This window comes from Anguilla rostrata, chromosome 18, assembly GCF_018555375.3.
Source record: "Anguilla rostrata isolate EN2019 chromosome 18, ASM1855537v3, whole genome shotgun sequence".
In the NCBI taxonomy this organism is placed as follows: Eukaryota; Metazoa; Chordata; class Actinopteri; order Anguilliformes; family Anguillidae; genus Anguilla; species Anguilla rostrata.
This window is the reverse complement of record NC_057950.1, coordinates 8,274,626-8,301,040: the sequence shown is the minus strand read 5'-3', so window position 1 is coordinate 8,301,040 and position 26,415 is coordinate 8,274,626. Positions and strand designations below refer to the sequence as shown.

At 48.4% G+C, this 26,415-nt stretch overlaps 1 protein-coding gene across 2 annotated transcripts in view; it reads left to right on the top strand.

Annotated features, from left to right (window-relative positions):
- LOC135244556 (zinc transporter 6-like) overlaps positions 1 to 22,250 on the top strand; it is an 83,653-nt gene extending 61,403 nt beyond the window's left edge. For both annotated transcript variants that reach the window (XM_064316966.1, XM_064316965.1), the window contains 11 exons: positions 746 to 788; positions 1,210 to 1,275; positions 4,272 to 4,352; positions 5,342 to 5,377; positions 5,770 to 5,864; positions 12,674 to 12,722; positions 15,108 to 15,227; positions 17,143 to 17,245; positions 17,704 to 17,751; positions 18,159 to 18,227; positions 20,266 to 22,250. In XM_064316966.1, the coding sequence (XP_064173036.1) occupies positions 746 to 788; positions 1,210 to 1,275; positions 4,272 to 4,352; positions 5,342 to 5,377; positions 5,770 to 5,864; positions 12,674 to 12,722; positions 15,108 to 15,227; positions 17,143 to 17,245; positions 17,704 to 17,751; positions 18,159 to 18,227; positions 20,266 to 20,808 (1,253 nt within the window). In that variant the 3' untranslated portion in view covers positions 20,809 to 22,250. The remainder of the gene's footprint in view (positions 1 to 745; positions 789 to 1,209; positions 1,276 to 4,271; positions 4,353 to 5,341; positions 5,378 to 5,769; positions 5,865 to 12,673; positions 12,723 to 15,107; positions 15,228 to 17,142; positions 17,246 to 17,703; positions 17,752 to 18,158; positions 18,228 to 20,265) is intronic.
- The last annotated feature ends 4,165 nt before the right edge of the window (positions 22,251 to 26,415 follow it).

Below are 26,415 nucleotides of genomic sequence, written 5' to 3'. Positions count from 1 at the left end.
CCTGCGGCGCCTTTGCGCTCCTGGCTGCCTGGAGACGGGACACTGTGCGGCGGAAGCAGACTCAGCCCTATCACATGACCGCGAGCCCTATCACATGACCGCGAGCCCAAACCGCAGATCGTCCCACACAATCAGCACGGTCACAACGGCCATTTCCTTTTTGTGGACAATAGACACGCCGGCTTGGCTACAGCGTTAGTTTAAGCCTCTGTGGGCCGGGTGGAACGCTGCCGACGTTAAGCAGAAATGTGCTGTCTTAACGTGTGATACGTGATCACAAAACTGAACATTCTAATCCTGATGTGACAATCACTACTGGTAATTGAAAGCAACATAGTTCTTGAACACTGACTTAATAAAACTGTACTCTTCAAAGGGTTAAAGCAATGTAAATTATTTGCGTATTTAGTTTAGGTAACAAGGCCTAAATGCGTTCTCTGTATTTTGTGTCTGTGTACCAACATGGATGGGACATCAGTGTCAACTGCAACTATTACAATGTGAATTGTACCGTGTGTGCATTCCAATGGGTTTTGGGCATATGCTCTCAGAAATATTTGCTTCAGACATTTATAAAAATATTTAATTAAGTCAAAGGCATTGTTTATATTTCATTAAGTAGTTTGTGTCTTTAGTATTGTTAAATGACAGTGAAACTTATGTCATATGCTACAGTATAGAGAGCGTGTGTTTTATTTTTCGTACTGGTCATTGGTAATCGACACCAGTTTCCTTTTTATTTCAGCCTTAACAGCATACAGCTACCTCACCATCTTCGACCTCTTCAGGTGAGGGGATACTGTGTCTTTTTGGAGGGGGGGGGGGGGTCATTGCTCTTTCCATTGTAAGCAATAATAACGATCACCCATATTTATATCGGGTGCTTCATACAAGTCATTTGCAGCCCATATGCTTAGCAGAAAACAAAAGAAATGCGAAAAAGATTTTACTGTAAGAAAACTATACAAAAAAATAGAAAACAAAAATGAGTCAAAATGGCATAACAGGAAAATTGAAAACAGGGGCAAATAAAAGCAAAATGAATAAAAAACAAGAATAAAAAAGCAAAAATCAGAAGCAATGAGAGCAAACCCAGATGAAGGGAAAGCTTGTAATGTAAAAAGATGCCCTTTGCTGTTGGTGTTTTTAATAGCACAGTAGTATTATGTGCACGAGCTGACTGCTGACCCATTGGTTTGTGTCCCCCAGCCTGATCACGTGCCTTATTAGCTCCTGGGCGACCATGAAGAAGCCCACCGCTGCCTACTCTTTCGGGTGAGTCCCGCCCCCTTACCCGCAATCTGCCCTATCAGGTGAGTCCCGCCCCCTTAACCGCAATCTGCCCTATCAGGTGAGTCCCGCCCCCTTACCCGCAATCTGCCGTATTAGGTCAATTTTGTCCACTTGCCCTTGCTTTCACCCTTTCACCCACCTACATGGGTCAATCCCTCCCCCCTCACCCTTTCCTTCACCCTTTCTGTGCTTGTTTGGGTCAATCCCTCACCCCTCACCCTCTCCTTCACCCTTTCTGTACTTGTTTGGGTAAATCTCCCCCCCCCGTCACCCTTGCTGTTCTCATTCGGGTTGGTCCCGACCGTCTCACTCCTTGCTTTGGCGGTGGTCGGTGCGAGAGAAAGGACAGGCAGTCAGTCAGGGCCTGATTACATTTAAATGTGCTGTATTGAGCTCACTACTGCGCTGGTCACCCCCCCCCCCCCATACCTGTTTAAACGCATGTGGTGAGGTGCCCACTGTGGGGTTGTACATGTTTACTGCATCTGTGCTCCAAAAATCATGGAATTAATAAGACTGGATGTTTCTATAGCACTTGAAAGATGCTGCAGAATTCTCTTCCAAATTATTTCTGTGGCTTGACTTGGTCACTCGCAGGGCTGTTATTACACGTGCATGCAGTGGAGTGAGAAACGTCATGCAGATTTTAGGGGAACATGCGGCAAATCGATGTCCTGAAGTGTAACTGTGCGGTAGTCCTGGGGTCGCGCTCACGGCCTGTGTGGCCAGGGTAGTGAGTTGAAACCGAGGGGAAGGCGGGGGGGAGGGGCGGCCCCCGGCCCGGCTCTGCGCGGGACACAGCGGCTCTCTGTTCGCCTGGCACCCCTGACCCGCGGGTGTGGAGGAGCGGCGATTGCGCCGAAAGCGGCTTTGCAGCTGGGACCGGCGGTAATGCGCTCAGCGCACGGGTCAGCGGCGAACCACGGCCACACCTCGCTCTGCCCGCCTGACCTCACCGCGATTCGGGGCCCGCGCACCGCCGCTGCCTGCTTCTGGGCCCGATAAACACGCCCCGGCTCGGCCCGGCTCGGCTCGGCACGCTCCGGCCCGACACGGCTCGGCCCGGCTCGGTTCGGCTCGGCTCGGCTCGGCCCGGCCCGGGCTCGGCTCGGCTCGGCTCGGCCCGGCCCGGCCCGGCTCGGCTCCGCTGCTTGCCGACACCGCTCCCCGTCTGGTGCGGTACAGATAACCGCGCCGGCCCCGATAGCGCACGCCGCGCCACGCCGCCGCGTCCTCTGGGAAACCCCGCCGCGGCGGCGGCTCGGCGCGCGCTAACGAGTTCTGCTTGACTTCGCGTTGAACCCGAGGACCGAGCTGGAAACGGATTCTCTGGGGCGATCCCCGCGTCTCGGCCTTCCCGGGGCTTTGCTGCTGCCGGGGCTTGTTTGGGTATATCCCAAAGGCTCTTTTGTGCTTCCCCATAAACACGGGCTTGACCCGCTGACATTTTGGTGTCGGATTGTTTGGAGGAACAGAGCGCTTACAGTACTGGCTGAGGAGATGCAGCAGGGGCTGATGGGGGGGGGAGCCTTCGCTAATCCCCCCTGAACTCAGATGTCCACAAACATGCACTGAGTGGAGTATTAGCGCTCTAATTCAGCGGTTGGTAATGGCCGGCTCATGGCTAATGCGCGGCCTGGCCCTGTCCCAGGGCAGCCCGGCTGAGGTACTGGGTATTAAAGCATGAATTTAGCGGGACCTGAACTTTGTAATGTGAGGGTTGCTTTATGGAATTGTGTTAAGCCTTCTGAGGGGAAATTTCAAGGTCAGCTGCGTCATCTCGTTTTAGGGCGGTTTGGCAGCGAAATGCTTGTAAGTTATACTATATGTTGTTATATAATGAGTTGTAAATTACAACCTTATAAGTTGTGTCAGAGCTGGGTTTCCACTAAAAGTATTTAAAGGGGCAGTGCGTGTGTCTGTGTGTGTGTGTGTGTGTGAGCGTGCGAGCTTCTGTGTGTGTGTGTGCGTGTGTGTGTGTGTGTGCGTGTGTATGTGTGCATGCGCGTGTGTGTGTGTGTGTGTGTGTGCGCGTGTGTGCGTGCGTGCGTGCGTGTCTGTGTGTGTGCGCGTGCGTGTGCGTGTGTCTGTGTGTGCGCGTGTGTGTGTGTGTGTGTGCGTGTGTGTCTGTGTGTGTGTGCGTGTGCGTGTGCGTGTGCGTGTGCGTGTGTGTGCGTGTGTGTGTGTGTATGTGTGTGTGTGCATGCGCGTATGTGTGTGAGCGTCTCCGATTTGCGGCTGGCTCAGTCTCCCTGCTTTGAAAACACGCCGCCGCCGCCGCGTCCGTTTTATTATTGATACTTCTTCAGGCGCGTGGCCAGAATGATTTTCTGTGTCTAAGTATCGTAGCTTGTATAATTGATTTGCTTTATTGTGTGTCTTATGCCTCTTGTGGGCGAAAGGGCTGGGCGTGGCGCTGTTCATCAGCGACCCCACATCGGGTGAACTGTGGGGTAGATTAATTATGGATTAGCCTTTTTTAATTTTTTTATTTTTGCATTTTGCGGCTTGAATTCCAACGCTGGGGTCCGATCCTGACTTGAGGAATTGAAGTGCATCACTGTGCTATAACTCCTTTGCCTTCAGTTACCAGCAGTGATTGTTACATCAGCATTAGAATGTTCAGTTAAGAACACTAATTACGTGCATGCATTTGTGGTCTTACTCCTTAAAGTGTTGAGTATAGTTTAATGTTAATTCCAATCATAAGAACATTCTAATCACATGTTTCTGATCTCACACCTTTAAAGGCTTAAATGTGATGAAAATCAATCAATCTGTTAGAAAGTAGGCCTACACGAACTGTTGATGTATTTGTGAAAACCACATAGAGATTTTTATCTTTGTGATAAAGTAACAGCACTTCTGTTCTTTTATATTCAAACTCAAAACAGAAAGTGAACATTTTTTAAATGTATATTCCATATCAACAGGGTCACAGGATAGTTTCTTATTGGCATTTGATGTTTGTGCCACAGGTTCGAGCGGTTTGAGGTCCTCGCCGTCTTCGCCACCACGTTACTGGTCCAGCTCGGAGCGCTGTTCGTCCTCAAGGAAAGGTACGCCCTCCCCTTCCTCTGTGCAGCTGTTGGGCATTTCGCCTCTGCGTTGTCAGCATTAGAACAGTGGAAGTGAGCAGGCTGTGGGGATGTTCACAGCAGAGTGCACCAGCACGGAATTCTGCGTCACAGTGGGGGGCGGGGGTTAGCTCATTGTGACCTCACAGACAGGCAGGTGAATGCCACACCTCTCACTGCCAAGCCTCACGGCAGGGGGTGTGGGGGGCTGGGGGTGTGGGGGGATGGGGCTTTGTATGACATGAACCCTGAAGCTCATTGCACTATTTCCATTCAGTCTGCTTAAATGCTGGACCCTTCGAAGAGGAGGTTTTTTGGAATTATTTTTTTTTTCCCCAACTCCATTGCTTTCAGTTTACCGGTAATGATTGTTACATCAGCATTACAATATCCAGTTTAGAACACTAATTACATGCATCCATTTGTGACTCCTTACTCCTTGAAGTGTTTAATGTAGTTTAATTGCAATTCCAATCAGGGAGGGTCATTTTATTTCATTTTATTTAGGATAAATGGCTCTCCTATTACATAAATTACCAAATTATTGGCGTTGACATAATTTAAAATGACAATGTACCATTTAGTCATTAGTCAGGTGTTTTTATGAAAGCATATCAGGGTTGGAGTGCTGATCTAGCGTCTTGGCTCATCGTGGATAAGGTTAGAATATGTACAGGGTAAAAAAACGATCACAGATCAGTATTATCTGCTCTGAGACTGAATACAGGTCCTAATTCTCCACTTTGGGGCCCTAAAATAAGAATATGATACTGAGTTTAAACCACAGGTTGGGGTCAAAGGTCGTGTTTACCCCCTCCCTCTCAATATGCAAACAGTGACATCTGCATGTGCTTAATCATGACTGTATTTCTGTCAGTCCCTTAAGAATACATTATTCAGCCCGAGCGCACAGCAGTCAGGCCGCTTTCCATCAGTGACAGCTCAGATGTATTTTCTGTTTGTTTCCGTAGCGTGGAGCGTTTCATGGAGCAGCCGGAGGTCCACACGTGAGTACGCCAGAACTGCCGGCCTTTTCCGAGCAGCCTGCGTGGGTTCCTGTGCTGCGGTGCTCTCCCTGACGACGTGTGGGTCTGACTCTGACTCTGTGACTCTCTGATTCTATGACTCTCTGACTCTGACTCTCTGACTCTGTGACACTGACTCTCTGATTCTCTGACACTAACTCTGGCTCTCTGCCTCTGACTCTGTAATTTTCTGACTCTCTGACACTGACTCTCTGATTCTCTGACTCTCTGATTCTCTGACTCTCTGATTCTCAGACTCTGATTCTCTGAATCTCTGACTCTCTGTCTACATAATGAAGCTCTTCTGTCACCACCGCTGCTCTTCAGTGCTGGTCATGCTGGCTGAGGGCTGATCTTCTGCCTCCTTCCTGTAGGGGGCGTCTTTTGGTTGGGACGTTTGTGGCCCTCTTCTTTAACCTGCTGACCCTGCTGTCTGTGAGGAATAAACCCTTCGCCTACGTCTCGGAAGGTAGGAGTGCTTTTACCTCCATGTTACCTCAGTTTTAGCATCGACTTCAGTGTCCTCTCTGTCGCTTTCCCACCTTCCTGTAGCTCAGAATAGCCAATAAAGGCCACTTCCACTCAGAAATTTGCGTTGTGTAAGATGTATCGAATTGTCACTTGCACAATCGACCTTTCCGAATCATGCTTTGTCAGCTCAGAAACCGAAGCTCCACCCTCTGCTTGGGGGTGCTAGGCGGCTCTGTTATTGGCCAAATTCTACGAGTCCTGTGAAAAAAGTATCTCCTTTTCCCTACCGGAAAAAAAACTGCCAAAATTACAAACACGGATGTGATTGCCTGTGAATTTTATTTGTAAGCCGCTTTTTTTCATAGACACTGTCACAAGCCTGTCTGTGTGAATTTGCTTTGTGCATGCCCACTCCTGGTACATATCATAAGACATCAGATATAGTATTGTAAACAATAAGTATGATAGTAGTATTACGTCAAGTCAGTATTATATAATATAGCGTTATGTATTATTCAAGTGTCTTGTGTTCCTGCTGACTTTATAGGAACGGGTGCTGCACACCAGCACATAGAGGGTAATGCATAACTAAGCACCTCCACTCATCCAAACAGAATACAGTTCCACAGCTGACAGAAAACCACCTGCAGTACTACTTATGACCAGCAGAGGTCTGAAAGCTGTCATCCTTGTGCTGTTGAAGCTTGTTGTCCCTTTGGGTAAATCCCTCAGCTTTAGCTCTGATTGAACTCTGACTGTGTGATGGCAAGATATCATAATCTCAATATTCTGTACATAAAAACAGTGATTTAGTTGACCTTCAGTGTAATATGTGTGGTAGCAGTTGGTTATAAATGTTATAAATCCTATGCGTGTGTACAGTATCAGGTGTGTGTTTATATTTGTGTGTGTGTGTATATTAGTGTAGGTGTGTGTATGTTTGTATGTATGTGTGTGTGCATGTATATTTGTGTGTGTGTGTATAGTGTAGGAGTGTATATGTATATTTGTGTGTGTTGGTGTGTGTGCGTGTGTGTATGTACGTGTGTGCACAGCTGATTCAGATGAGTGGGTGCAGAAGGGGTTTATGTATGCAGATTGGGAGTAGTTCTGCAGAAGGGGTTTATGTATGCAGATTGGGAGTAGTTCTGCAGAAGGGGTTTATGTATGCAGATTGGGAGTAGTTCTGCAGAAGGGGTTTATGTATGCAGATTGGGAGTAGTTCTGCAGAAGGGGTTTATGTATGCAGATTGGGAGTAGTTCTGCAGAAGGGGTTTATGTATGCAGATTGGGAGTAGTTCTGCAGGAGGGGTTTATGTATGCAGATTGGGAGTAGTTCTGCAGAAGGGGTTTATGTATGCAGATTGGGAGTAGTTCTGCAGAAGGGGTTTATGTATACAGATTGGGAGTAGTTCTGCAGAAGGGGTGTGCTTCTGCAGGAGGGGTGCATTTGGGCAGGAGATTGGGGCGCTGTGGGGACCTCTGACTCTCAGGCGGCCCCCGCTGGCTGTCTGCAGAGGTGTGACGCGGGGGCCCTTGCAGACGGGACAGGGATTAGTGCAGATTAAGCGCTGCTCCGCCCGTCTGGAGCGTAACTGAAAGATGAGCGATAAGCAGACGAAGAGGGGCACTGCAGGATCGACGCCCAGGAACTCGGAAATGTGCCCGCGGCCTTGGGCAGAGCGGTGAGAGTCTCTCCTGCTCGTCCCGCACGCCCACAGCGTATGGCTTTATAACGTGGGGACGCACTGTTTCCCCCACACGCTCTCCTTCTGACCTTCTCAGAACCCAGTTTGTGCGTGTGTGTGCGCGTGCTTGCCTGTGCATGCACGTGTGTGTGTGTATGCTAGTATACATGTGCATATAAGTGTTTGTTTCTGAATGCATTCATTGATGTATATGTGTATGCATGCATATGTGTATATATATGCGTGAGCATGAGTGTATGCTCGTGTGTTTTGCATGCATGCGTGCATGCATACCTGTTTCTGCACCTCCTGCCGCACTACCATTCATTCTTTTTCATCCTTTCAGACCAGAAGGTCAGTGTCACATCTTAAAGGGAGTAATTGGATTTGGCTATCAGGTTATTACCCTCTTTAGAGGAGTGGAGTGTGCGCTTAGCGGAGGTGCGTAACTGCCAACCGGGCTCTGACTCGGAATCTGCCACTGTCACTTTAAGGGCCCACGTGATCTCACGGGTGTCACGCTCTTCTTTGCCGTGCCCTTTCACATGTAACCCGAAAAGATTTAGTTAAGGTCCCGCGGAGGTTAGAGAGAATCCCTTCCACTTCCTGTTTCGCTCTGCGCGAGGTATCGGGGTTAGCGAGAGTTCACCGGTGAGGGGAAGCGGTTTCATTCCCGCTCGCAGACAGCCGCACGTGCCGAACTGAAACTAACTCAGACTGCGCTGCAGGTGTGTAGGCCCGGCGAGGGAGCGTGTCGCCTGAAGTGAAGTGAATGTGTGACACACGGTGGGGGTGGTCTAGTCCTTTTTTTCAGACCTTTTAGCCGTCACATAACTGGCTTGTGGAACGATTCAGGGTGTGTCAGCCATGTTGGGTAACTTGAGCAATAAGCCCTTATTACCAGCATATCCATCTCCAGCGACTGTCTTAAGTACATCAAGACACATCGTGATGAGGACAGCCCATCGGCCCATCTAGGCTTGTGTAAACTCCTCTCCTGTTCCTGCAGCGCACAGACTACTGGTCCAACCCACACACCGGGGTGAGGCTAGCCCTCGCAGACAGGTCTGACTCCTGGATCCCACAGTCGGGTTATAAATCCAATGCTGCTAAAAATCAGGCTGGGGGCTGCTGGGTGGCTTGTTCGGATAAGGCACCACGCCGTGGCGCGTGGATGAGCCCCAGGGTCTCGGATCGAATCCGGACCGTGCCGGTGCTGACTGGCACTGCGTGGATGTCTACAAACTCTCAATTTGGCAGTGGGGTTTTTGCATGTACGCATGCCTGCGTGTGTATGTTCACGTATGTGTGTGTGTGTGTTTGTGCTCGTTGGATGTGTGTGCGTGCATGTGTATGTATGCGTGCGCGTGTGTATGTGTGCGCGTGTGTGTGTCTGTCTGTGTGCGTGTGTGTTCTCAACAGCCTCAGTCCTTTCATATCACTGCACAGGTCTTCATTGCTTGACCTTGACCATTTGTTCAGTTTTCAGTTGGTAAATGAAACTGCGCTGGATTTAATAGCAGCTGGACTGTGTTCATTACCAACACGACGGTTCTGTTTGAATACGGCTGAAATGATTTACATTTACATCCTGAAAAATCCTCAGGACATCCAAACTAAACCCAGGACAACACAATTCACAGTTTACAGAATGATACTGTCGTGTGGAATTTCTGGCTCTTACATATGCTGTGTTTGACTCAGACAAGGAATGAACATTTAAGCTTAGGTTTCCGACAGGCCTCATTTTTGCCCTGTTCTAAATCTCTGCTTGGAACAGTAGTTTTCTATGTTACAAGGCTTCTTCATTGAAGTGAACAGGGCTAAGGTTCTGGAGTGGCGCAAACAAGAAATCATGGCTTGCTGAGTCGTGGGACAGAAATCACACCCAGCTGGACAGTCTTACAGAATGGAAAGCATCACAATATGAGGGCATTATTTAAAAATCACTACTGACTACAATGAAATGTTACTGCTGTTTTTTTTCAGTCCTGCGAGTATCTGCCTTTGTAATGGAAGTCATCGTTGGTGGACAGAACCGTAAACCAGCTAGCTGCTTCTTGCTAATACCGTGTGACTGCATGGGAGGCATTGATTGGCTGGGAGACATATTTACAGGGAATGTTGGCCTGTCGCCTTTCTCCCGCTTTGGCCTATCCCCCCACACCTTATAACCAATGAGAGCCAGCGTGGCGTACGTAAAAGTCCTGAGGGGTTTTTGAGTTCTGAACAGAAATGTATGTGTGTGGCATTCATTAGCTATACTCACTGAGGCTGGCAGCTCTACTCAGGTGTATAAGAATGTGAGTGGTTCATTTTTTTTTAAAGTCACATATGCGTTTCTCATTTTACTCATAATTTGGAATGGCCAGTTGTATTCCTGAACCAGTCTCATTACTGTAATCTCCGGGCACGACTTGTTGTTCTGATATCCGAGCCTGGTCCATTTTTTAACGGACACCACATGCGCAGGTCAGCTTCGGCTAATACCCCCAGCCGAGTCCGCCCTTTACGCTTATGACATCACTTCCTTTCTCACAGTGTGCGCAGGTTAGCAGAGCCGGCATGGTGGCCCTGGTAATTGGAGAATATGCCCTCATATACCTGACCAGTGCCCTGGGGAAAACATCCCCATTACTAACAGCTTTGGCAGACAGCATTAGAGAGATCGCATGTGTTTGGTGGCAGTTATTTAAGCTCATGTCAAACACAGCGCGGATATTAGACGGCTGTGTTGAGACGGGCTGTCCTCCGTGCGGTTTGAGTGAAGGGGGGAAGAAAATGTTTAGTACACGTGTTTCTTAAGCTTCGCAGCTTGGATTGTCAGGATTTTTTCCCACCTTAGTGATGAACAGATGGCCGCATTACTGCACTGTGTCTCCTAGTGATGCACTCTCGCCTTCCTGCTTCCTGGGGCCACCTTGGTACGATGGTTTTCATTGAAGACTCTTGACCGGTTTGTTTGAATAAGCAGTTGATTCAGCTGAACAGTATTTTCTGTCCGTCCAAGATTGTGATGCTCTAATGGGTCTGGCCGGACTCATGTTCGCCCTAATAAAACGCTCAAGCGTTTCTTTGTTTTCGCAAACGTCTGCCACTTAATTTGAACTCGGTGCAAATCGAGTTTCGTCCCGCGTTCGTTTGTTAATGAACCATATTTCTGTTTGTTTGCGGAGAAACGACGATTCGCATCAAATGTAAATCTCTTCTTCGTGGAAACGGGTAACAGAAGCTAGTGAGCTGATTATCCAGTCATTTAACCCACCTGTAACTACCAGTTTCTTGTCCAAAAGACTGGAAGCCAGTGGCAAAGAGATGGCAAAGAGATGCCAGGTCCAGATCAGGGCATTTATTCCAGCCTGATGACAGGAGCTGAACTGGAGCAGAAGAAAGCAGCAGCCCCAGGGCTTTGCACAAGCTTGGCTCAGAGGGCTGGGATTGGGGCCTGGAAGTGGGCCCACCTTGTTTGTTTTCTTGTTTTTGTCCAAGTCAGACGCAGTAATTGGGTTTAACTAAGCTGTTAATTGTACTGATCTGGATGATTTGACATCTCTTTTGACTAAGGGAGAAGTTGAGCTCACTTTAGTGGTGAGATACATCTCCCCCCCCCCCCCCTATAGGTACATATTAATAATTTTATTAGTAAGTAATATGATATTGTGACTTCAGAGAAATCATTTAATAGGATATTCATTCCAGGATGACATCTACTGAAGAGGATGACTTATGATCTGACACTGGGCATATGTGTTTACTTATTTATTCACGCTTATTTGACATGGTCTGTGCACACTGGTGAACATTTTCACGGACGTCTGTGTTCAGAGTGACACATTTAGCCGAAGAGCTAGTTTTCTTCTGTAGCCCCGGAGCAAGTAATACAAAAACAACTGATGAAATGAACTTAGACGTCACAGCAGCAGAACCAACAAGCCAAGCTCGTAGCAGTTTGAGACAGATAAGATTACATCATAAATCATAGCAACAGCATAGCTGCGTCATATAATATAAGCTGACTGCTCGCAGAACATAGCAACAGAAGATCAGCTGAGTATAGCTTGATATAGAGGAGGCGTGTCTGCTTGTACTAGATGTATTTGTTAGGGGTTAACCATAGTGGGTCTAGAACATCATCTGTCCCAGGAAAATGGCCTCAGTCTGTCTCTGTAGTGCACAGCTTAAAGCACAGTGTTACATTTTTCTACAACTTCAAATGGGGATCTACAGTAAAGCTTGATTTACTTATGAAATCGGTCTTGCCAGTACACTGGGCCACCTTGAGTGTTGCCACTGAAAAAATACCAGTTAATCGCCTTAAGCCGTTTGTGTGTGACTTCCTTTTGAAAGGAGCCCTTTAGAGCAAACCAGGCCCTGCCGTGGTAAACGGCTGTGTCTCGCAGACGCCGTCACCGAGGGAGACCCCATCAGAGGCAGACTGTCACGCAAAATTTGGAGCTCTCGGCTTTGACTGGTTTGATTTGTACGGCCGGAAGGGCTCTGTCCAGGGCCATTCAGAGGCGGGGCTTGGCTCTAAAACAGGTTCACTCTTTGGAGAGTAGGTTTTCTGGAATACTTATAAGTCCGTGTTCTAGAACTCCTTTGCTTTCAATTACCAGGAGTGATTGTTACACCACATCAGCATTAGAATGTTCAGTTAGGAACATTCTCTGTGAGGCTCGAAGGCTGAAGTTGACCCAGAACTGTTCTGCAAAATGCCACACATACTTTTAAAGAAAGATCATGCTGTTGAAGGGGCTTCTCTCCTCAGGAAAGGGAGTGACAGGCAGCCATGGGTCCTTGCTCTCCTGTGCCTGGTGTTCAGTCACGTCTTTTCCCTGCTAGCCCCTTCCTCCATTAGCTGAGACAGATGGCGGGAGACAGGCTAAAAGCATATCTGGGGCCTTTTAGCAACGTAAAGTAATACTGCAGGTGGATGGGGGCTGGTTGTGCTGGTCCGCTGGGCGGGTTTACTGTTACAGCCGTGACAATAGCAGCCATTGTGGGCCCAGGATGTGGGCCAAACCGGGGGAGCGGAGGTCGGAGAGGCGCGTGTTGTTCCCCTCCTAACCGTCCGCTGTCCCCCCCCCCTCCCCTCCTCTCTCTCTCCCTCCACCCCCAGCTGCCAGCACCAGCTGTCTCCAGGAGCACGTCGCAGACCTGAGCCGCAGGTAAGACCCCTCCCCGGCCGCTCGTTCGTCGACCCCCGTCGACCCTGCTGCCCCCCCCCCCCTCGCTGCCCCTCGCCAGACTGCCTCACTCAGGCCGAGGGTCAGAGCATCAGGGCAGGTCAGGTTCTCAGATGGAGTAAAGTGCAGCAGCGTATGGAGGACTGTAGGAGAAGCCCGCAGAGTGGTCCCCCAGGGGCGAGAGACGTGCCCCTTGGCCAGACCTCAACACGGGCACCTTTCCTGCTTCGAGCTCGCCTTCATTTCGCCCGGACGGTCAGCGGAGGCTCCGCCTTCACGTGAGGCGCTCGTTTTTTTGTAGCCTTCGCATTCAGGATCCCTTTCCCTCCCAGATTAATGGGCTCGCCTGCATCCTCCCGCGCTCCTTCCATCCCCTCCGCTTCTTAACCGCGGAAGGTTCCGGTTGATATCAGGAGTTTCTGGTGCCATATAGCGTTACAGAACATCCATCGTAGCTGACCGCGCCTTTTCAGAAGTTGCACTGAATTGGAATGTTTAGGGAGACGGGAACATTCCGTGTCGCTGGGTATCTGTGGGGGGGGGGGTGGGGTGTGTGTAGAATGTGCGTTCCCCTCGCCCCTCTCATCAGCGTTTCCGCTAAGGAACGGTCACAGGTTTGCCCCTGAAAGGAGGGCGATGATGAATGATTTCGCTTGTTTTCCTAGCTAATGTGCGCAGGGTCTTTGAGTGAGTATCATTTTGCGCTATGCTAACAGGGTTTTCCTGTGTGTGATGACAGCCACATTGTACTTACTGTAGAACAGCGTCTGTACTGTGTGTTAGCACATTGTACTTACTGTAGAACAGTGTCTGTACTGTGGGTTAGTGCATTGTACTTACTGTAGAACAGCGTCTGTACTGTGGGTGAGCACATTGCACTTACTGTAGAACAGCGTCTGTACTGTGTGTTAGCACATTGTACTTACTGTAGAACAGCATCTGAACTGTGGATTAGCATATTGTACTTACTGTAGCGTATATTGTGTACTGTGTATCAGGTGACCTTCTACGTTTTGAGCGAATGCTGTCCCCTGTGCTGACGTCGCTTCGTATCGTCCGCCACCTACTGCACCGTTAACACTGCGCGCTAACACACACACACACACACACACACACACACACACACACAGCTAATGCCACCACAGCAGCGCCATGAATAAAACAGGAAGTCCCTCCCCTTCCATATCTGATCCCTCCTCCTTCTTCCTGGATGCTGGGTGCGAACATTATAATTCCTCTGAATATTACTGTTTAATCGGTCTGCTTTTGAATAATTACTCATGGTAATACGGCCAAGAGCAGGTCAAGGGCGGGTCCAAATTTAGCCCCTGTGGGCTGTCCGTCACACAGCCCTGTAGTAAACCGTAAAATATCCTGCTGGAAAAACGTGCAGCGTTTTCCTCTGGCTCCCCCGCCCACCCTGCGTCTGAAATCCACCGCGCATGAATGTTTCATAGCGTCGGCCGAGGAGGCCGTTTGATTAAGTCGGCCAGCCCCGCCCACAAATGCATAATTTATTTGTCCGAATTGGTCCGGATCTCAGATAAAAGCGCAGGAACAATGGGGTTCACAGCGGTGGGCCTGGTCCAGACACGACCCATGACCGGAGTACAAGCCCTCTGCACAAAGAGATCAGAAAGAGAGCACGCTGCCCAGAGAGGGCACGGCTCAGCTCAGCTCAGCCAGGCCCTCAGGAGGAGCGTGTGTACGATGTGCTCACATTATTCACACAGCTCAGAGCCATCTGAAATGGCTCCTGGAGTAGGATTTCATATGAAAAGTGGCATAAATTTTGACTGAATCAATGTATTACAGCAGTTTGGGATCACACTCTATGTTTCAATACGCCATTATGGAACAGTATATTATAATATAAAATCTATCGGGATAAAATATATTAAGATACTGTAATACCTCATAATATATTGGCAGATATACAAATGACTGCCACATTCAGATATTGCAGTATTTTTTATGCACTAATGTGAAATATATTTATGATCTTCCAAATAAGTCCACATATTTACAAAATACTTCAGTATGTTCTGTTTCTATAAGGACATGATGTGTAGATTTTGAGGCTTTGTGCATTACTGCCAGGTGCTTAAAACACTGCTTACCACATGTGTACTTCTGTCTGTCCTGTTGTGTGTATGTAGTGTTTTCTGTGGTGTTTTGTGTGTTGTCGTGCTGTGCTCGTGTGTGTTGTCGTGTGTGTAACCGTGTGTGTGTGTGTGTGTGTGTGTGTGTGTGTGTGTGTGTGTGTGTGTGTGTGTGCGTGCGTGTGTATGTGTGTTTGTGTGCGTGTGTGTGTGTGTGTCTGTGCATATGTGCGTGTGTGTATGTGTGTGTGTGTGTCCTCTGCAGTGTGTGTGGGGTCATCCCGGGGCTCAGCAGTGTTCTCCTGCCGCGGATGAACCCTTTCCTCCTGGTCAACATCGCCGGCGCCCTGTCACTCTGCATCACGTACATGCTCATCGAGACCAAGTGAGTGACACACGCCATGCTGTACGGGAGCAGGGCACAGCGCTGAGCTCATCCTGCTTACTGCTACTGCCCTCATCTAACTCTAATTTACCCGCTAGTTTAAAATCTCAGACTATGACCCGCCGAGCCCATTTGATTAACCACTCTGACAGATCGCTCATTTCATTTCTGTTACCGTTCATTCTGCCTTTACTATTAAAACCAGGCTGGCCAGTTGCCTCTCTCTATAGCCAAGTATCTCCTGAGATTTCTTCCCACTGGGGAGTGTTTTTAACCTCACTTGATCGCCTTTATGGGGGTTCAGGCCTGGTTTTTGCCAAATTGTCCTTTTTGTTTCCTCCGTAAAGTGTCTCTGTGACAGCGTCTCGGTAAAAAGCGCTTTACAAGCAAAATTGAATTTAAGCGTTGGGTCAGTAATTACAGTTGTCGGTCAAACACCTCCCGATGTGGTTTCTAACAAGCTTCAAGCTTAAATGAGTAAATTGATTACTTTGTGCGTGGATCTGGATCTGGGTCCCGTTGATTTAAACCTGATCAGCACTCGTAAAGATGAAGTGGGAAAGGCTGTCGTGTAGCCCGGTAAGCCCGTTAACTCCCCGTTTTTTTAAATGACACGGTTGTGTGAACCGCATGTGGTCGCGTTCGGCTTGCCCACCTGATACACTTGTGAGCTGTAAGGGTGGCGTACTACGGATTATACAACTCTGTGACCACTTAGGAAGATTAAACCAGCTTAAAGGTGGAATTACATTTTTTGACTGGTTGTTGTTGGTTTAGTGTAGTTTAGTGTAGTCGTACAGGTTTATCGCATGTGTAATGTCTGTACCATGTAGTTGCTGTATTACCGTACTTTGTTTCAGAGCACGGTAAATTCCAATATACAGTCAGTTCAGCAGTGCTTTTACGCCCAAAGTGTGGGAGTAATCCCCGTTACTCCTCCTGCTTATCGATGCACTTTGTTTGTAAAGAGATCCGGCACCAGAGCACCTCATTACTGCGTGAGCTGAAAAACGCTCAGCGAGGATTTTGTAATTAATGAAATGAATTTTGGTTCATTCCCTAAATTGACTTGGCTGGAATTGGACAAACGCCAGCTCCGCCGTACAATGATGTACAGTAGTAGCAGTTTTACTGTAATTGATTGTAAGTGTTTGATATTAACTGTTGATGGTAGTTGTTTGTAAATTATATAATCAATTAGAATTGGTGGTAATTGATAATAATTGTTAAGTTCTAATTGTGTAATTGTAATTTATAGAAATTGTTTGATTGCGATTGGTAGTTACTGATTGTGCTTGTTTGTTTGTAACTGATGGTAGTTGTTTAATTGCAGTTGGTAGTTACTGTGTCTCCTTGTTTGTAATTGATGGTAATTGTTTGATTGCAGTTGGTAGTTACTGTGTCTGCTTGTTTGTAACCGATGGTAGTTGTTTAATTGCAGTTGGTAGTTACCAGGTCTGCTTGTTTGTAACTGATGGTAGTTGTTTAATTGCAGTTGGTCGTTACCAGGTCTGCTTGTTTGTAACTGATGGTAGTTGTTTAATTGCAGTTGGTCGTTACCAGGTCTGCTTGTTTGTAACTGATGGTAGTTGTTTAATTGCAGTTGGTCATTGCTATTTCTGCTTGTTTGTAACTAATGGTAGTTGTTTAATTGCAGTTGGTAGTTACTGTGTCTGCTTGTTTGTAACTAATGGTAGTTGTTTAATTGTAGTTGGTAGTTACTGTGTCTGCTTGTTTGTAACTGATGGTAGTTGTTTAATTGCAGTTGGTAGTTACTGTGTCTGCTTGTTTGTAACTAATGGTAGTTGTTAATTGCAGTTGGTAGTTACTGTGTCTGCTTGTTTGTAACTGATGGTAGTTGTTTAATTGCAGTTGGTAGTTACTGTGTCTGCTTGTTTGTGGTTTTTGACTGCAGTAACTACAACGCCGTGGACACGGCCTCTGCGGTCGCCATCGCGCTCATGACCTTCGGCACGATGTATCCCATGAGCGTGTACAGCGGGAAGGTGCTGCTGCAGGTACGGGTCTGCACTCTCAAAGCAGAACGACCGTTACCGTCCACATAGGCGTCACTCAAAGAACAACCATTACTGTCTACGAGTGAGTTACTCAAAAGGAGAACAACCATTACCGTCAACATATGCTTCACTCAAAGAACAACCATTACTGTCTACGAGTGAGTTACTCAAAAGGAGAATGACCGTTACCGTCCACAAACGTATCACTCAAAGTAGAACAACCATTATGTTATGTTGACTTATGCTCAGTTAAGAACATTCTAATCACATATTTGTGATCTTACACCTTAACGGTTTAAATTAAGCACTTGATAGCTGATAAACCAGTGTAGCCCTCCAGGACAGGTTTGAGTCCTCATCATGTCATCAGTGTGTTTGATCCCTCAGCTTGCATGATGTTGAGGTGCTCAGTGGAGACTCTGTTAACACACCTCTGTTCTCTTTCCCCATCTCTCCAGACCACACCGTCGCACATGATTGGTCAGCTGGACAAACTGCTCAGAGAGGTAAGAGAACAACAGCGGTCACAAAAAAATACCATGTCATTTGGCAGCTGATGGTAAATCTGGCTGAAAGCTGGCAGGCTATTTTGTGGCATTTTAGCCATTTAACCTGCAATCCGAGCTTGAAAAAGTAAACAACATCTCAGCATGCGGAGTGAAGTCTGTAGACGAAACAATATTTTTAAACTAACATGCCTCAAAATGTCAGTCCACCACATTATAGCAGTCCTTTAGCTCAAAGTATCCTGGACTGTTGCAGAAAATTACACTTTTAAAATCATAGATTTACCCTAAATACATCATTAAAAAAATGAATGGAACATTTTGGTATGCAAACACATGCAGTTTAATTGGGAACCCTGGCCTCTATATGAGCTAATAGCACTCGTATCTGTGTCCTGATCCCTCAGGTGTCCACTCTGGACGGGGTGCTGGAGGTCCGGAACGAGCACTTCTGGACCGTCGGCTTCGGCTCCCTGGTACCCCAGCGTAGCTCTGTTACCCCTCAGAGCGGGTCCCTGATACCCCAGCGTAGCTCTGTTACCCCTAGAGCGGCTCCCTGGTACCCCAGCGTAGCTCTGTTACCCCTCAGAGTGGGTCCCTGGTACCCCAGCGTAGCTCTGTTACCCCTCAGAGTGGCTCCCTGGTACCCCAGTGTAGCTCTGTTACCCCTCAGAGCGGCTCCCTGGTACCCCAGCGTAGCTCTGTTACCCCTCAGAGCGGCTCCCTGGTACCCCAGCGTAGCTCTGTTACCCCTCAGAGCGGCTCCCTGGTACCCCAGCGTAGCTCTGTTACCCCTCAGAGCGGCTCCCTGGTACCCCAGCGTAGCTCTGTTACCCCTCAGAGCGGCTCCCTGGTACCCCAGCGTAGCTCTGTTACCCTCAGAGCGGCTCCCTGGTACCCCAGCGTAGCTCTGTTACCCTCACAGCGGCTCCCTGGTACCCCAGCGTAGCTCTGTTACCCCTCAGAGCGGCTCCCTGGTACCCCAGCGTAGCTCTGTTACCCCTCAGAGCGGCTCCCTGGTACCCCAGCGTAGCTCTGTTACCCTCAGAGCGGCTCCCTGGTACCCCAGCGTAGCTCTGTTACCCCTCAGAGCGGCTCCCTGGTACCCCAGCGTAGCTCTGTTACCCCTCAGAGCGGCTCCCTGGTACCCCAGCGTAGCTCTGTTACCCCTCAGAGCGGCTCCCTGGTACCCCAGCGTAGCTCTGTTACCCCTCAGAGCGGCTCCTGGTACCCCAGCGTAGCTCTGTTACCCCTCAGAGCGGCTCCCTGGTACCCCAGCGTAGCTCTGTTACCCCTCAGAGCGGCTCCCTGGTACCCCAGCGTAGCTCTGTTACCCCTCAGAGCGGCTCCCTGGTACCCCAGCGTAGCTCTGTTACCCCTCAGTGTGGCTCCCTGGTACCCCAGCGTAGCTCTGTTACCCCTCAGAGCGGCTCCCTGGTACCCCAGCGTAGCTCTGTTACCCCTCAGAGCGGCTCCCTGGTACCCCAGCGTAGCTCTGTTACCCCTCAGAGCGGCTCCCTGGTACCCCAGCGTAGCTCTGTTACTCCTCAGAGCCGGATGGGTGAATTCTGGCAGGACTTGTGCTCAGTTCGTTAGGCCAGTTAATTGGAACGGACACGTTTACACAGGCCTGACTCTGGGTCCAAAAATAAAATGGCCTCACCCTTTATTACAGACGACACAGAGACCTGGCGTGTGTGTTTAGTGAAAATTTTATGCTGTTTACCCTACAAAAAAGGGAATTAATTGCCTTTAGTGCTGTTATCACGACTGATTAATTGAAACCTTTTGAAAGTTCAAAATTGGGAGTAAGCTGCTTTCTCAAATACACATGCACGTATACTTACGCACTGAATATCAAGCATGCTGTGGTATTCACTGTTAAATATGAATGCATAGTTATGTCCACACAAATTCCTGTTGTGTAGCAAAATAATATCTTTGATTTAAATTATGCAAAGTGCTGCTGGAACTGTCACATGCAAAAATTTCCACTGGGTGTGGAAAATTCCTTTATCTGTGGGACTATAAAATAGCTTGTTTATCAGAGTGACACCACCATGGTGCGTATGGTAATTACACAGTGCCTGGTGGGTTCAGTTTTTTATTTATTCAGTCTTTATTCAACCAGGAAATCCCTTGAGCTGCAATCCCTTTTTTGAGGGAGGCCAGCCCAATGCATGGGATGAAGGAAGACTTGTCAATGTGAAGGTGTAAAATGGCGCTCGTTCTGCGCGGCGTTCTGTGGTAAAACACTTATAGCCGGGCCAAGCGCTTTGGCCATTGTACAGAGATACTGTGAACTCTGTATAAATAAGTTAGCCCTGTACTGAAGATGGTCAGTTCTCTCTATCTGGTATCATGATGAGCTCAGATATTCTGTGAGCCTCAGTGCCTGAAATGCCCCTGGTCAAGTTCATCAGGATTGTGCACAGGGGCTGGGAGCTGTTATGTAAACATGTGAAACGGCCGCAGGCTCTGACCGGCTTCCCTCTCCACTGGCTGTGTGCGCAGGCGGGCTCCATCCACGTCCGAATTCGGCGGGACGCCAACGAGCAGATGGTGCTGGCCCACGTGACCAGCCGCCTCCACGCCCTGGTCGCCACGGTAACAGTGCAGATATTCAAGGACGACTGGATCCGGCCGTCGCTGGCCACCGGGGTCCTCCTCCCGGCCGCCGCCGCCGTCCCCAGCGCCCTGGACCACGGGGGCCTGGCCCCCCCGTCCCGCCCCGCCGGGGAGCTGGACGTGCTCACCTCCACCCCGGCCAAACCCGGCTGCCCGCCGCCCGAGTTCTCCTTCGACACGCCGGGGAGGAACGTTCAGCCGCTGCTGCTGCCCGGCTCCCAGCCGCACAGGCCCTACAGCCTGGGGCTCGAGTCCAGGCCCTCCCCGTACGGCGGCGTGCTCAGCCAGGGCTGGGCCCGGCCGGAGAGCGGCCTGGGAGCGGGCCTGGGGAGGCCTTCGGTGCCGGGCTATAGGACTGCCTACAGCCCCGCGCCGCAGGGATACGGAACACACACACCACCTGGGCACTTCAGCCAATACAGATCCTGATCTGTGGGAGGGAGGGGGGAGAGAGTGAGAGAGAGACAGAGAGAGGGGGGGGAGAGAGAGACAGAGAGAGAGAGACGTGTTGTAGTATTTATTTTCCAGACTTCCTAGCAGATTAAATGCAATCAAAGAGTTCTCCCATGCTGTTTTTGGCAGTATTTTATTAAATACGGTATATGGTTATATATTATTAACTGTCAACCTGTTCTTTTTAAAATGTACCTTTGGCCTTATTTAGACACATTTGCACTATGCACACAGCGGCGAGCAGGTCGTTCTTGTGAGCAGGAAAGGAATTTCCCGCCCGTTAGCACCGCCCACTGCTCAGCATGTTTAATTCATGGGTGGGGGATCCCTGCTCCAGCAGGGCTGCTCCTGTTCCTGGGTCTTATTGCTAACGGTTAGCTTGACTCAGCTAGCTACATACGCAGCTCACCCTGCTGAGGTGACCAGAGTCATAGGCTTCATACAGGGACACAAGAACAGTCTTCGTCTGCGTTCTTTAGCTTTTAAAGAATATGTCAGATAACATAAGTACTTAATGAAATTAATTATTAAGGAGAAATCCAGAAATGGATTTGGTGCCGCAGAAACTGAGTTTTTGCTTGGTATAATCTCTGAAACTGTTCTCCTGGTCTCAGAATGCTTTCTGTGATGTTCACTTAGAATACTGAATCTACGTCATCATCTGCTTTGAGCGCTTTTTGTGAGAAAAGACTATGACGTCAGCCATCAACTTGTATGAACTGTTAATATTTCTCCATCAACCACAGTCCAGGTTAAGTCTAAATTTGTATATAAGCAATATTACTTGATTGCAATATAAAAGGAGGTGCACTGTTTGTGGACGCCATTTTTAAAGGCTATGCTAAATGCTTTTGAATGAATCCAGTCTACAAAGGCAAAAGCCTGCTCTGCGACAGAGAATCACACAAGATGATCAGACAGCTGAGCTTACTGCCTTTACCGCGGCAAACACAAGGTGATTTTTGATCTGACGCAGACCTGTTTGTGCTGAGTTTAGTAAATACTGCAAGTATGTCAGACATGGGCTGTGGGCCTGAGGACCTTGAATGAGGACACTGAAGTGAAGTGTATAAATATTGGCTGAGTGAATTTTTAACTCCTTCCTTACTCTGGATTTGGTGCCTAGTTTCCTGAACTTAACAACACATTCCTCAACAGTACTTGGTTCCTTGATTTCATCTGTGAAGCTGCCATAAAATTGCCTCTGTAATGCTGGTGTGATAAGCTAAAGTCTTATGACTGCAAACATTTATTATCCAGGGAATGGGATGTTAAAACATGGAAAACCTTAAGCTGGAGAAGTCAAAACACATTTGTACAAACTGGACTAACTGTCGGAAATAACTGCAAAGCTGTTGGGACATTGGTCTTAAACTGGGCTAACTGTTATAACTGACAGAATAAAGGGAAATTTATGAGCTCTGTTTTTTCCTATGTGATTCATTGGTTTTGGATCTTTTTTTTTTTTTTTTAATGACATTTTAGGCATTTAACTGATGCTCTTATCCCACAGTGAGTGCAAACGAGGAAGATGAGAAGGCAGAGAGAAGAAAGTAAGTGGCAGGGTTGATGGAAAGAGAGAGAAAGGAGTTGGGAGGAGAGAACAGAGGAAGAGAGGGAAGGAGAGAGAAAGACCGCAAATTGCAAGTGGTGATAAAGTGAGGTGAGACCAGGTTTGAGTGGTTGTTTTGCTGTACGCCAATTCAGATTCCACATGAAAATACACAGATTGCAATCAGACAGATTTGTAGAATTAAACTAAATTTTCCATGCTTAAAAGCAGCACGTTGCCTTTTGTAAAAGAAATATAACATGAAATACACATTCCAAAATCAGCAACGGGCTGCTTCCTGAGTCAGGCCTTGTCAGGGTGACGTCTTGTTCTGCCAACGGCAGCCCAAGCGTGTCAAAAGGCTGCACAGGTCTAGAATGGCTGCACGTTTTCCGTCAGTGATAAAGACAAAAAAATGTTTTCCTTTGAAAGTAATGAGAGAAGATGAATGAATGATCTACGCCACGGCATTGCTGGGAACTAGAGGCCAGGAGTATCTTCTCCTGCCCAAACAAGGGCCTGATTGGTCTAGGAGAGCCACCAGGACATGCATCGAGGGCTTATACGTTTCTATTGACTGCCATAACCCCCCCCCCCCCGGCCCAACCCTGGGACCCACCGCTGTGCAGCGTTCAGGAACAGGGATTAATCTGCAGGAATAATAACGGTTTATTTTACAGTATATGAAAGTGAATGGCCATCGCAGCAGGGAGCCTTGCTGTGTCCATGTCTGCTGGTGTGTGAGTAATGTAGGGAAACAGGAAGGGAGGGCTTTTGAATATAATGAATATATTCCATAAGGCCTCCTACCAGAACTCCTCCTTCTCTTGTGCGGATGATGTTGTGTGCATAAGCTGCACTAAAGCAACTGCCTAAGAACTGCAGTTCGAATGGCAATGAAGTTCTGAACTTGAGCTTGAAGATTCTGCCACGTTTGGAATACTTTTTTTCCTAATGGTTTTTGTGGGCTCTTTTAATTTCATTCTAAATAAAAGGCTGGAAATAAACTGCACGCTCCATTTGCGGGTGTTTGAAGGAGACTACAGAACTTGGCTACGGCACTGTTATGTTCCCCCAACATAAGATACTTTTCCCTGCCTGTTGTTGCGTATTAAGTTGCTTATTTTCCTTTGGGGGTAGAAACTTCAAAAGGAAAATAAGCAATGTTTAAATTTATTCACATGTTCAAATTTATTCTCTTGAGATGTGTTCGGGAGAAAGCCCATCCTCTACCCTGTGTTACAGTGTAGTAAGTATGATGAGGTCCTCTGTACCGTAACACTGGGGGGCATGACGATCCACAGTTTTCATGACCTCTGACCTTTTCCCAATTTCATTTTGCACTCGGCCTGTTGAGGACTACTGGTAGAAAGTGATCTCATGACGAGAACAGCCATAACTGTGACTGTGAGTAGACCAATAGAATTCCAGAGTGGAACTATCCCTGTATGCACAGTTATGCTCATGAGGCATTTGGCTGGACGGAGTCGGCACAGAACGTTCTGCGCCTAATAGACCTGAGGCAATTCGCAGAGGGTCTGTTTGTTTACACGGTTTCAAATGTGCATCGATGCTTGAATGGCAGCGTAAACCTCAACGCCGTTAGCGAAAGGGAAAGGGCAGCATTAGCGTCTGAAAAATACATGGAAAATTTCACAAGGTTTCCGGTGAGCTCGTGTCTCAGTTCATTCCCACGCCCCGCAAACGAGAACACTCAGAAAAATCAGCACTGTCTTTAAAACTACATTTTTGATCACGTGTGTAAGCAATTGACCGTATGTCTGTTTACAGTGGTCCTTCGCTGTCTTATATCTCTTGGACTTGGAGTTTAATTAGACAGCTGAGTGGACACTCCCTCGGAGTTGAGGATGGTTTTTAATGATCTGGGCGACGTCGTCGCCGCCGTGTTCTTGACGCTAAGGTTCCTGGCGGAGGTGACCTTGACGCCTGGTCGAAGGTCACCTCTCCGGCCTGCCCCCTGTCACATGTGATTTAGGAGACGGCGCTGCTCCGCGCTCAAACACAGGGCCCGCTAACGTGTGCTGTGACAGGTATAACCTGAAGGTGACACATGCTTGGTTTCTCATAGACGTCACACACACGCACACATGCACACACGCGCACACACAAACATGCACGCACACACATAAACACACACGTACACACATTCGCACACACACACAAACACATGCACACGCGCACACAAGCATGCATGCACACATTCGTATACACACAAACACGCACGCACACACAAACACATGCACACGCATGCATGCACATATACGCGCGCACACAAACACACACGCACACAAACACATGCACGCACACACACACAAACGCACACTTGCACATATTCCTGGATGCCTGTAAGCCTGGCCAGGGATCCCTGGACCAGAAAAGGTTTGAAAACACCCTGTTTTACAGGCAGTTGTATAAAAGAAATAATAATAATGAGTACGAGTGAGCCTGCAGCAGGCACCGCGTGCGCGGTTTTGAGAAAGCTGTTCCCGCGGAACGCTTGAAGACAGTCTTGCTCGCTTTGTTTGGCCTCTCTTTCGCCTCCGAGAGTGCAATGTTGTGATGGAGTCTGACTGCCCGTTCAGTTCACTGCCCCCAGACAAACAGCATGGCAGCGCACCACCGGGCCTTTTAAAAAAAGAGAGGGGGGGGGGGGTGACATCGTCTAGCCGAGCGGCGGGATGCAGGCTCGGAGAGACTCGTTTCCCGAAAGTTGTGTCCTTTAGTTGCACTTCCAAGTGCACACCCCTTCATGGGGGGGGTTACCAGTCTCCGAACAAGCACAACAAAGCTGTCACGTTGAATGACGTGGAACCACAAACGCCTGTCCCTGAACTTGGCTGCCACTAAAAAAAAAAACGGTAGTTTTTTCCCACTTTTATGCTTTTATGCTCTGGTCAAGTTTGCATTACCTAAAAGTTTATGCATTCACAGTAATTTTTTCATATCAAAATGCATGTATTACCTATTTTAAAAGGTTAATTGCAGTATGTACCGTACTAGCTTCAGTGTACTAGTTTAGTCATTGTGAAATGACCATTATGATGTGAAGGCTGTCTGCTCAATGTTATGTCTTACCGACCCAAATTTGCCCTAGTGGGTCCCTGTCCACGCGTCTTATTTTTATATATTTAAATGTTTATATTCAAAATCACTCTTCCAAAGAAATGACACTGAAAAAGCTATAACTGAGTATGTTTTAATGTGGAGGGCCAAAAATCTACGCTGTTAATCAAAATGCTGTAGGTGACCTCTGGATCCTGACGGTTTTTCTCTCCTGAATGTCTGTAGTGGTAACCCTACCTCAAGGGAATCAAACTAAAAACTCAGGGTGCCAGGTTTTTGCGGTTTGCTTTCAATAAACTGCCAATTAAGGCCTTGATAACACGGTGTGTGGATTCTGTAGCCCCTGTGTTTTCAACAGGGGGTCCTGGAAGGCTTGATACACTGTCTGTCTATATGCAGATTTGGGAAAATATAAAAAAAAATATAACCCTTTTAACTTCGGATTGGGGTCCCCTTAATGCCGCTTTAGCCAATCAGGGACTTAAATGAACCACCAGGGCCGAGATCCTGAAAACCAGCAGGCACTCGAGATAGACACCTGTGCCCTGCCTTGCTCAGGTACAGCCCAGCCGCTGCAGGCCGTCTGTGGCGGGACACAGTGGGCTGTGGAATCTGCAGGATGTGGACCCGGGACCCACATCCAGCGTGCGAGCAGACGAATCCCCCTCCACGGCGCTGTAAACGGACGAGAGCGAATGAAAGGGCCCCTCTGGCACCAGCTCCCCCGGCGGTGCCTCACCGAAGCGTGACGCCCCCCCCCCCCCCCCCCCCCGCGGGCGACGGTCTACCTGTCCGTCACGGCTCGCTCCCCCCTCCCCTCCCAGGAATGTTTTTTTTTTTTTTTGGGCGGATGTTGGGTTTCTGCATGGTGGCTGGTGGCTGGTGGTGCGGTGAATCGAGGCCTGTAGCAGGGCTTTTCATCTCCGCCCGAACACCCACAGGGGCGC